Source organism: Leiobunum rupestre, chromosome 7 (genome assembly GCF_980474605.1).
Source record: "Leiobunum rupestre chromosome 7, qqLeiRupe1.1.hap1, whole genome shotgun sequence".
NCBI lineage: Eukaryota > Metazoa > Arthropoda > Arachnida > Opiliones > Sclerosomatidae > Leiobunum > Leiobunum rupestre.
This window is the reverse complement of record NC_143390.1, coordinates 45,542,733-45,555,022: the sequence shown is the minus strand read 5'-3', so window position 1 is coordinate 45,555,022 and position 12,290 is coordinate 45,542,733. Positions and strand designations below refer to the sequence as shown.

Sequence of the window (12,290 nt, the reverse complement as noted above, 5' to 3'; positions counted from 1 at the left end):
CCGCTAAATTTAAAAGCAGCTTCGCTCTCTTCTCCCCTCAATTTTTTGATAGTTAACGCTCATTCTGACACCAAACGCTCGATCATCTCTAAAATTAGCGGAGTGCGTTCGTGAATGCTTTCAAACGGAAACCATTTATTTTTCTAATAACATATCGCCATCTAGTATCGCCTATAAATAAGAACGTGTTATTTTCTCTTTTAAAAACGCCTGTACGATTAAACTCTTAATTTAGTTTAATTAAGCTGATTTTTGTTAGTTTAATTTAGCATAAGTAGCTAAATATTTAGAAGTTTCTACATGTATAAAATATCTATACTTAATTATGAAAATAGCTAAATATTTAGTAGTTTCTACATGTATTAAATGTCCATACTTAATTATGAAAATAGCTAAATATTTAGTAGTTTCTACATGTATTAAATGTCCATACTTAATTATGAAAATAGCTAAATATTTAGTAGTTTCTACATGTATTAAATGTCCATACTTAATTATGAAAATAGCTAAATATTTAGTAGTTTCTACATTATAAAATGTCCATACTTAATTATGAAAATAGCTAAATATTTAGTAGTTTCTACATTATAAAATGTCCATACTTAATTATGAAAATAGCTAAATATTTAGTAGTTTCTACATGTATTAAATGTCCATACTTAATTATGAAAATAGCTAAATATTTAATTGGTTCTCAATTACAACGTCAAAAACTGTATTTTAAAGGGAATATAACCTCTAGCATTTCTGTGACTCCCTCCCAACTCAAAAGGTTCATATATTAGCCACTTCCTATAACGGCGCTGATTAGTGGTTTATTGCGGAGGTTATATTCCCTTTCAAAGAGGCCCCGACATATGTCGCTATCAATTCTATTTGAACTGCTAATACTTCTTGCTTCTTTAAACGGTTTAAACAAGACTTCGTTATCCATTCAAATTGAAGTACTTCTTGCTGCTATGAACGGGTAAGCTCGTACGTTCTCATTAACATAAGTATGTTTTAGTATGTACCTGTCCTCTGAAGACAATCTTGAGATGTACTTCTCATCATTCTGGACGGCGATTGAGACGCCACCTCTAAATGCTTCCCAGAACCTGAAAAACAAATAGAAAAATCAATAGAACCTTTGGGCTTTTTAGAGTTTCAAAAATTGACTCTACCTCGTAAGGAAAAAAGTCTAGGCTAATTTACATAAGGAAATTAAACGTGCCGGTACAATTTAGAGTTGTTGTTGTAACAAGAATGTATTTATTTATACCTAGGGAGAATGTCTATGTCGAGACGGTTTTTAGCCTTTCTCTAAATCCACCCGTTGGTCCCCCCAGTACGCTCCTCCGCTTAAAATAAAACGAATAGTCCCGGTATTTCATTGGCTGCTTAAAATTTACGTCACCTAACGCGATGGTAATCAAACGCCGGTGACGTTTAGTCTTTCCCCCCGCGCGAGACGGGGGAAAGGCGTTCAACGTGCCCGGCGATTGTCGCAACATAATCATTCTTCCTAAATATAAATAAATACATTCTTGGTTGTAATTGGTCGAATTAAAATTGACAATCATGTAAGACAGATGAAAATGGGATCGACCAAAAAGGACCAAGTTCTAAGATATATTTTTAACGAAACCAAACGGTCTGCTCAGATATGTGTGACCATAAGTTTATAAATTATCTTTAACCTGAGAAGTATCAAGTTAGACTCGCACTATTTTATATTTGCGAGAACCTGCAAAGGTACATGTTTCTAGCTATTATAACATTAGCAGGATAGGGTGACTTCTCTCTTAAGAGATATTTAAAATTCTTCTGATGTGACACATTCAAGTAGTTTTAGGATTAGTTTTAGGGTTATTCCTAGTGTTGTTAATTTTCCGGAATAATAAAATGCGGAAAAATTTCCAGAAAATGACCCGCAAATCGGAAAAATGAAAAATTGAAACGTCAAATACTATTTAAGGGTTTTTAATGTTTTTATTTTTTTTAAACTTTTTATCGATATAAAATTACTAATATCAGTAAACATACTACAAAACATTAATAGTGTTACATTGTTAATCAGTTTAAACAAATTAAACTAGTCTAGAGGTTTAGTTTTACTTTCAGATTCGAAAAAATTAGGCGAAAATGCCGCTTTATTTTAATTTTATCTACTGATAAAAACATTTAAACATTTTCAAGATCGCTTTGACGTCACCAAGCCGAAACTTGCGATTGGTCAACGCAAATTGACCAACGTTACGATGCGGAAAATCTGCGGAAATATAGGAATGCGGTTTTATGCACATGCGGAAAAAAACGCTGAAAATCCGTGCGTTTCTCGCCAGTGAAAACCAAGCTTTAGACTAATCATGGAATGAAAACTTTTTTTATTTTTTCCGGAAAAAAGGCCTCGGTCATTTTCCGGAAAATTTTCCGACTTACAACACTAGTTATTCCCATAGATATTTGATTACCTGCTATATACAAATAAACTCAAAAGCTATATTAATTTTTTTCTTAAATATGTCTATTTTATTTTAAAAGTAGATATTTAAGCTTCAATATTTCGAGGGGAAACATATTGGAAAATAATTCTTTGACAAAGAACGAAAATCCGGGACTCCGTTAGAGCGGGGGGGGGGGAATTAATTTCCTTTTTCCGGCAAAAATCCGCGTGGCTTAGTTTGATAAGAAAATGAATTTGTAACCCCAAGTTCGTACCGACGAAATGAAAACCAATTTAAAATATTCCCTTTTCGATTTAATACGGAAGAATGTGACGAAGCCAAATAATGAAACGGCTTACGCTTCAATGTCCAAATTTAACGAAGGCTTAGAAATTTGCTTCTACACGTATCGAAAGAAAATTGTATTAATTTGGGGTATGAAATATGTTTATACACGTCAAGAAGGTATTGACGTTAACAGAGAATATGTAACTGATGAAATTTCTCTCATAGGGTCCTAAAATTTCCGATTTTGACCGAAAATTTTCCTTAGCTTTTCCAAAACCCTAAGAACTATAACACTATAAAATTTTTCTTTATTATCCTCCAGAAAGTGATATTGAATACATAGCGCCTTTTACGTAACCAATATTAAACTATACGCCACCAATTCATCTTAATAGTTAGATGTTTCAGTTAGTGTCATTGCTTAATCATAAGCTATAATGAATGGTTTAACTAGTTATAATTTATAACTGGTTAAACCAACATCGTATTCAGACGTTAGGCCTAACTTACCACAATGATAAATAGTGTTCGGAATTGTTTATTCATTATCCACAAATTTTCCGATTTATTTAAAAAACGTTGGTAAAAAGAATATCATTTTAACTTATTTAATTATGTTTTTTACGCAATCAAGCATTTATTTGAATAAAAGTGATATTTATTTATATAATTGTTTGTTTTATTTAAATAATAGGCTTATTCACTTTCGATTATTTAAACATTTTACAAGTTTTATTCAACTATTGGTTATTTAAATAAATATTATTTAAATATCGCCGAGCTTATTTTATTCATGAATAAAAATTAATCGACTGCCGAACACTAATGATAAATAGAAATTGCACCCGCAGCACCGGGAATAATTAATGAACTTGTTTTTATGTAGCTATATACTTGAAATCACTGTCACCCGCCACAACCACCAAAGGTGGGGATTATTTGGCTTATAAATATCCACATTTAGATTATGTGTTCGCTCTGAAGTGATATTAGATTAGCGTTAGGTGAAATATATTGATTAAGGGGCCACAGGAAGAGGGGAAAACTAACGAGGGAAAGTCTTGGACTGTAAGTCCAACCTTTAGACCATGCCCCAGGCAGGTATCAGCCGGGCGGATTTTTAAGCAGAGTCAAAAGGTCAAGTTTTATGACCTTTCTAAATTTTCACTTTGGTCGAGTTGGAAATTCCTTATGGGATTTTATACAATAATTTCATGGGCACCAAAGGGTATCCCTTTGCAAAATTTTAAAATTTTGACTTTTGTGATACTCATTTCAAACATGTGGTCATTCAAAGTTAAAATTGGGTAAAATGTCCAAAACTGGCCAGTTTGAATCAGGAGTGGTCAATATGGTTAAAAATGGTCAGTTTGCGATGGGAGTGGTCAATATGGTCAAAAATGGTCAGTTTGCGATGGGAGTGGTCAATATGGTCAAAAATGGTCAGTTTGAATCAGGAGTGGTCAATATGGTCAAAAATGGTCAGTTTGAATCAGGAGTGGTCAATATGGTCCAAAATGGTCAGTTTGTCAAAAGTCAAAATTTTACAATGAAATTAGCTTCGGCCCGGGTCGGGCAAAAATAAATTTTGATTTTTACGGGTCGGGTCGGGTCGGGTCGGGTCGGGAAAATTTAATTTTTGAAAATTTCGTGTTACTTTCGAAACCAGCGCAGCCGAACCTAGTTTACAAGTTGATAAATTTCATTCGATTTTATTTCTGTTAAAGCAAATTTCGGCTCTATTATTGCCCCTGTTATTAGAGATGGCCGTGAATCTATCTATTAAAGGCAAAGGAAGCTGAAATTCAAAATAGCCGAATGATAACGTCGTCAGAGAGCTATTATAGGCTGCGTTCAACAACTATCAACGGAGAAAAACCGCTGAGTTATCGTTGAGTTCTTTTAATCAACGCTACGTCACAAAAATCTAAAAGTTGTTGTACGATTTATAGTTCGCTGACTTAACGAACAAAATATCGTCTGCTACCCCTCCTTTAACTTCGTCGAATGACGTCACGACACCGATGAGCAACGGAAAAACCTGCTCCTCCGACCGCTGACTTCGTTGAGCAACATGACGTAGAAACCGGAAGTTAAAAAAAGCGTACAGTAAGCTCAACCAATTTATAAACTATTCAATCAGAGAGATTGGTACCTATAAGAACCCGCCTTTTGGGTCGAAATGTAGCTTAGCTATCTTGTTTTGATGTCGACGCTAGCGACATCTATTGAAAAAATATCTACTTGACATCGAGCCGACACTCGCTTTAAAGTGCTTTCACCCCTTTTGAGTCTGAATAATAAATAATAATTAATATGTAACCTTACTCAATTATAGGTTACATTTTTTAAACAAACCATAGTATACGGCGAAATAAAGATATCCTATATACTGCATGAAATCATTATTGCCGGTTATAGCTTGTTCAAAGAAAAAATAATAAATAAATAAAGAAATACCATTTAAAAACCACTATATTTAAAAAGTTCTTTATCGAACAAATGATAGCTTAAACAGTAAGCTTAGTTAAAACACTCATTCAACAGGGTGCTCTAGAATATGTCGTCGAAAACAATGGTCGGTTTACAAAGAGGCGCGTCTATATGCAAAACGAGGTCGCCATAAGCATCGAAATAAGGCCTATTTGTAAAAACACATTTTCTCTCCTCCCCCAGTCCCCCCCCGTATCCTTTCTTCGCGTTATTAAATTACCGGCAAAAAATGTCAGCGATATTTTACAAGAAAGGGCCCCTTTTAGTCACAACAGATCCTTAACAGAACAACAGATGTTTCGGAAACCGTTTCGAGAAGAACGGGGTCACAGTTCTCGCTGTGAACATCTTTTCTAATTTCACGATAAATTGATGGGGATGGAAATATCTAGGGTCAGTGATCCAACCGCAAAACTTTAACGATGTCATAAAAATATTACAAGTGGAAAATGTATCACGATATATTATATATTACTTTAGCATAAATAATAATAATAAATAATTAAATAATATCATATGTAAAATAATCAATCATAAGGATGATAAAATACGCGAAAAAGTAGATATGTCCATAATTAAAAGGGATAATGTAGCTAAATCCTAAACAAATTTGAAGAAATTAAAAAACTTACTAATAACTCGTACCAATAGGTCTTCGAGCAAACAAAAAACGCGAAACTCGGATCAATTAAATAGATCTTCGAGTAATAAACTAAATTAAAAATAAATAAAATAGCCAGAAATTCCAACGGTAGACCGTTTTCGTTCTATTTGGAACTCATCAGTACCGTGCGGGAAATCTGGCTGGCGACTGTCAAATCTAAAAAAGAAAGGATCATAAGGATGCCTCCCCTTCCATAAAAACTTGTTAAGGTTAACCAGTGGCGTAGCCAGGATTTTGTTTCGGGGGGGGGGGCACACCATTGAAAAAAAAGTAAAAAAATAAAAATATTTGTACGTACGACCATACGTTTCGGGGGGGGGGCATGTACCCCCTGTGCCCCCCCTGGCTACGCCACTGAGGTTAACGGTAATAGTGAGGGTAGGGAGCTGTTGGCTCGAACGCGTGGCATGCAGGGCTTGCCACCACCGTCCTACGCATTGTAACCCGGCCACCTGAATTAATGGCTTCAAAAGTCGCTTGATGACTTACGCCTAAGGTGGTGCCTTGGGTATTAGCCTAGCTGATTATTATTATTATTATAATAGAAAAGTTACAATGAGACCTTGTTTCACACGGAACAGAAAATAAATAGACCAAAAAAGGAAAATTATTATAATCCTGGCGCTATTGAGAAGGCTACTATGGTAGCAAAATCTCATGATCGCTAGGCACAAGATAAACTACAAATTGTAAAGGCTAGAAACGCGAGGAATTCTGAGCGTTATTAAAACCTATTTCACTAACTTCTGTTTCCGACACATAATGCTGATTATGCGTTTCTCGTCACGGAGTTGGAAGTGACGTAATTTACGTCATATACCGTGAACACTAAAGAAAATGCTTTAATGGCATACTTATGAGTTTGTTACGTCACATATGATAATTAAAAGTCGCTCAATGTGACTTGGGCCTAAGGTGGTGCCTTGGGTATTAGCCTAGCTGATTATTATTATTATTAATATTTTATTAATTCTAGTCGATACTACGATGCTAAATATTTTTTGACGGAAAACTAAATCCCGCAATTTTCAATGTATTTAAAAAAAATAAGCCGAATCTGGCCACACTGCTATCTTTTGTCGGCTAATAATTTTGCCTGGCAGCGCTGTTTCTTGAAATATCTTAGTTTACATTTTTTTCCCGTTCTTATAATATCTGAAAATATCATAAGATAGCAATTTATTTATCGTTCTTATAATATCTTAAAATATCATAAGATTACAATTTATTTTCCGTTCTTATAATATCTTAAAATATAATAAGACTAGAGTTTATTTACCATTTTTATAATATCTTGAAATATCTCACGATTGAAATTTATTTTCGTTTCTTATAATCTCTTAAAATATCTCAGGATTGTAATTTATTTTCCTTTCTTATAATATCTGAAAATATCATAAGATAACAATTTATTTGTCGTTCTTATAATTACTTAAAATATCATAAGATTACAATTTATTTTCCGTTCTTATAATATCTTAAAATATCATAAGATTAGAGTTTATTTACCATTCTTATAATATCTTGAAATATCTCACGATTGTAATTTATTTTCGTTTCTTATAATATCTTAAAATATCTCAGGATTGTAATTTATTTTCCTTTCATAAAATATCTGAAAATATTATAAGATAACAATTTATTTATCGTTCTTATAATTACTTAAAATATCATAAGATTACCATTTATTTTCCGTTCTTATAATATCTTAAAATATAATTAGATTAGAGTTTATTTACCATTCTTATAATATCTTGAAATATCTCACGATTGTAATTTATTTTCGTTTCTTATAATATCTTAAAATATCATAAGATTACAATTTATTTTCCGTTCTTATAATATCTTAAAATATCACAAGATTAGAGTTTATTTACCATTCTTATAATATCTTGAAATATCCCACGATTGTAATTTATTTTCGTTTCTTATAATATCTTAAAATATCTCAGGACTGTAATTTATTTTCAGCTCTTATAATATCTTTAAATATCATAAGATTTCAATTTATTTTCCGTTCTTATAATATCTTAAAATGTCATAATATTACAATTTATTTTCCGTTCTTATAATATCTTAAAATGTCATAATATTACAATTTATTTTCCGTTGTTATAATATCTTAAAATATCTCACGATTGTAATTTATTTTCGTTTCTTATAATCTCTCCAAATATCTCAGGATTGTAATTTATTTTCCTTTCTTATAATATCTGAAGATATCATAAGATAACAATTTATTTTTCGTTCTAATAATTACTTAAAATATCATAAAATTACAATTTATTTTCCGTTCTTATAATATCTCAGTTTGTTAATGCTGTAAATTATAAAACAGGCTTACCAGTACCACGATATTAGCGAAGACTTAGTTCTGGCCGACTATTCACCGCGCACAGGAAGCTGAAAGGAAGCAGCCCAAAGCAAATCCGGAAAACCAACAAATTACAGGAGACTACATCGGCGATGTCGAAAACTTGACATCTTCCGCTCTAAACAATGACGCTAAATTCCTTTTCCGAAAAGGCTGAAGCGCTTAATCCCTTAAACGCGGAGGAAACCACTCTTTCATTTCCTCGAGGACATCTCCTTCTACTTATAGCTTGCCTGGCCCATATGCTGTCTTTCAGTCTGGCGCCGCGTCATAGATGCCGCCGAGTTATACTCCGATAAAAGGACACATTTTCACATTTTATAAATTTCCTGTTTGGTTGACACTATTGCCAAAGGTGAAGGCGTAGAGCGGCCCTTGGATATCTACAAACTAGCTCTCAGGGTATAGAGGGAGAGTATATATAGGGTCAGCGCACCTGAAAAACTTGCTTGGGCCGCTACTGCAAATGGTGTTTCGCTACGTCGTTGTCGGTACTAGGAATAGAGAGCCCTCTATCCAGTGGGGCTGGAGGTTAAACTTTAAGCTTAGTCTTAGTATTAAGTATTAAATTAATATTAAATAAATAACAAATTAATTATCTTAAAATTAAGAATGTTAGCATTAAATTAAAATAATATTAAACTAAAATTAAGAATGTTAGCATTAAATTAAAATAATATTAAACTAAAATTAAGAATGTTAGCATTAAATTAAAATAATATTAAACTAAAATTAAGAATGTTAGCATTAAATTAAAATAATATTAAACTAAAATTAAGAATGTTAGCATTAAATTAAAATAATATTAAACTAAAATTAAGAATGTTAGCATTAAATTAAAATAATATTAAACTAAAATTAAGAATAATATTAAATGAATAACAAAATTAAGAATAATATTAAATATATAACAAAATTAAGAATAATATTAAATAAATAACAAAATTAAGAATAATATTAAGTAAATAACAAAATTAAGAATAATATTAAATAAATAACAAAATTGATAATAATATTAAATAAATAACAAAATTAAGAATAATATTAAATAAATAACAAAATTAAGAATAATATTAAATAAATAACAAAATTAAGAATAATATTAAATAAATAACAAAATTAAGAATAATATTAAATAAATAACAAAATTAAGAATAATATTAAATAAATAACAAAATTAAGAATCATATGAAATAAATAACAAAATTAAGAATAATATTAAATAAATAACAAAATTAAGAATAATATTAAATAAATAACAAAATTAAGAATAATATTGAATAAATAACAAAATTAAGAACAATATTAAATAAATAACAAAATCAAGAATAATTTTAAATAAATAACAAAATTAAGAATAATATTAAATAAATAACAAATTAATTAACTTAAAATTAAGAATGATATTAGCATTAAACTAAAAAAATATTAAATTCAAATTAAGAATGATATTAGCTTTTAACTAAAATAATATTAAATTAAAATTAAGAATGATATTAGCTTTTAACTAAAATAATATTAAATTAAAATTAAGAATGATATTAGCTTTTAACTAAAATAATATTAAATTAAAATTAAGAAACGAACATAGATCGAATACATAGACTCCAAAAAAGAATTGTTAGGATAATTAAGAGAAAACCCTATTTTGAAGGGACAAAAAAATTATTTTTTGGCCCTCGGTTTACTAAATGTAATTTTTAAATATAACTGTTTCGAAAAGTCACTGTTATGTTCAAATAATTTGTTTTCTCTGGCTAATAATAACCTGAATTTAAGATCTAACAATTTTTTACATATCTCATATGTAAGCACGACCAAAAAACGCAACTCTATTTTTTACGAAGGCATTAAAATTTACAACTCTCTTATAACCATGTCCAAAGCCTAACTAATCTAATTCCATTTAAAAATATGTCAAGCACTTCATATCTAAAAACTTGTAGAGGTTAACGGTAATAGTTAGTGTAGGGAGCTGTTGGCTCGCGTGTCTTGCAGGGCTTTCCACCACCCTCCTACGCATTGTAACCCGGCCACCTGAATTAAAGGCTTTAAAAGTCGCTCGATGACTTAGGCCTATGGTGGTGCCTTGGGTATTAGCCTAGCTGATAATTATTATTTCTAAAAAAACTAGTTTTTTCTGTTTTATTTAACGTGTTTTGTTGATTAAAATGTACTTTTGTTTTTCTTTTTTACTATTTTTCTTTTGTTATATAACAATATAATAATATAATAGACTTGGCCAACATCTCTATTGTACACTATGTTTAAAATTTATAAATAAATTTGATTTGATTTGAATATTAGCTTTAAACTAAAACACTATTAAATTAAAATTAAGAATGATATTAGTATTAAATTATTTAAACTAAAATAATATTAAATTAAAATTAAGCATGATATTAGCATTTAATTATTTAAACTAAAATAATATTAAATTAAAATGAAGAGTGATATTAGCATTAAATTATTTAAACTAAATCATATATTATAAAATTAATTCTGTGCTTTTCTTGCCTATATCCGGTTTCACGAATGTAGATGCCTTCTTAAACACCACACTATCTTTCCCATTTTGGCAACTTGTTAATAGCGAACAATGTACAATATTATATCAAGAAAGTATTTAGGTTACTGAGAACGTACGAGTTGACCTATTTACAGATCGCTATCTCAGGTAACTTGACTTACGTTTATTTGTTTTTGCCGTTTTTCGAAAGAGAATTTCAACCTTCGTTCATACAAAAAATAATAAAAATAGTGCCCATATAGTTGCAAAGTTATCGATTTTAAACAATTTTTAAAAAGCAATGCTATTTTGAAATTATATACTTTTTCAATAAGGTAGCGCCATTAAAGCACTATATACGTTTGACCATAGCATAGCACCCTTTGTACCACCACTGGTCGGGCGAAAAAGAAGAAGATAGTATCGGCACCTGGTAGAGATAAATCGAAGCTTCTTCCTTCCCCCTTTCTCTCTCTACGCACCTCTCTCTTACCAAAGCAGCTGGCATCATGCATTGCGGGACGCGTTACGTTTCTCTTTTCCGCCACCGGGTGGATTTAGCGCTGTACTTTCGACAGTCGTTTGCTTGAACCAACACTGCCTTTCGATTCAAACTTAGGGTTGATAGGCTTATGGTTTAATGACATTCGCATTTAGAATTAAAACGACAACGCCACCTATAGGAATCAACTAACTATTTTGCTGCTTATGATTGGAGAAATTAATTAAATAGTTCAATCAAAATTGTATTAAACTTTCGCTCACTAATTTAATAGTAAACCTTTTAGTCACTAATTATATACGTTTTCTCGAAGAATTAAAGACATTTCAATTTGCTATCGGGCCTGGAAAATACAATTGGAAAACTTGCAGTTTCGGTTTAGAATTGGAGCTTAGGAACTAAGACCATTTACACCTGGACTACAATGCCAACGTTATAACTCCGATTTCAGAGTGTCCGCTACAAAACACCGCCAAGTGGAGAAAATCCGCGATAGTAATCCACAAACATGCAGCAACCCCCCCCCCCCCCCCCTTTTTTTGATCGCCATTCTTTAGGAGGCAAACGGTTCGCGCTCTCTTCCGTTGTTTTTCTCTTGACGCCGTAAATAACGGGCGAAAATTGGCCATGACTCGCGGGGCGACAGAGTAAAATGTAGGGAGAGGAGCGTGAAGTGAACGCGTTTTTTCAGTCCGAATTCCCTTGTGGACGAGAGTTGCCTCTAAATAACGACGGTGGCGTTGGGGTAGCGGCGACACTAGCCTAACAACAACGCCTACCTTCATTACAGTCCAGGTGTAAATGGTCTTAGTTAGGAAGTAGATATCTCCAAACTAAAATACAGTCTCGCACATGCTCAGTAACGTAGATACGCTCTTGGTTATGTAAATAATTAATTAAGGCACGCGTTGAAATTAACTGGAAGTAAAAATCACTTAATTTTCTTGACAATTAAATTCCTGCTGAGAAATGTAATTTAAATGTAAACTTCATTAAATATGAAATCTTAATGATATTTTCTATTCGAGATATAT

The 12,290-nt window shown here is 31.6% G+C and overlaps 1 protein-coding gene across 4 annotated transcripts in view; it reads right to left on the bottom strand.

Moving 5' to 3' along the window:
* Positions 1 to 12,290, bottom strand: part of LOC149936512 (putative 3',5'-cyclic phosphodiesterase pde-5) — a 151,730-nt gene that overhangs the window by 54,209 nt on the left and 85,231 nt on the right. For all 4 annotated transcript variants that reach the window (XR_016472210.1, XM_090153134.1, XM_090153136.1 and 1 more), the window contains one exon: positions 1,014 to 1,097. Coding sequence is in view for 3 of the 4 variants with exons in the window: in XM_090153134.1 (XP_090009260.1) it covers positions 1,014 to 1,097 (84 nt within the window). In the remaining variant the exon portion in view is untranslated. The remainder of the gene's footprint in view (positions 1 to 1,013; positions 1,098 to 12,290) is intronic.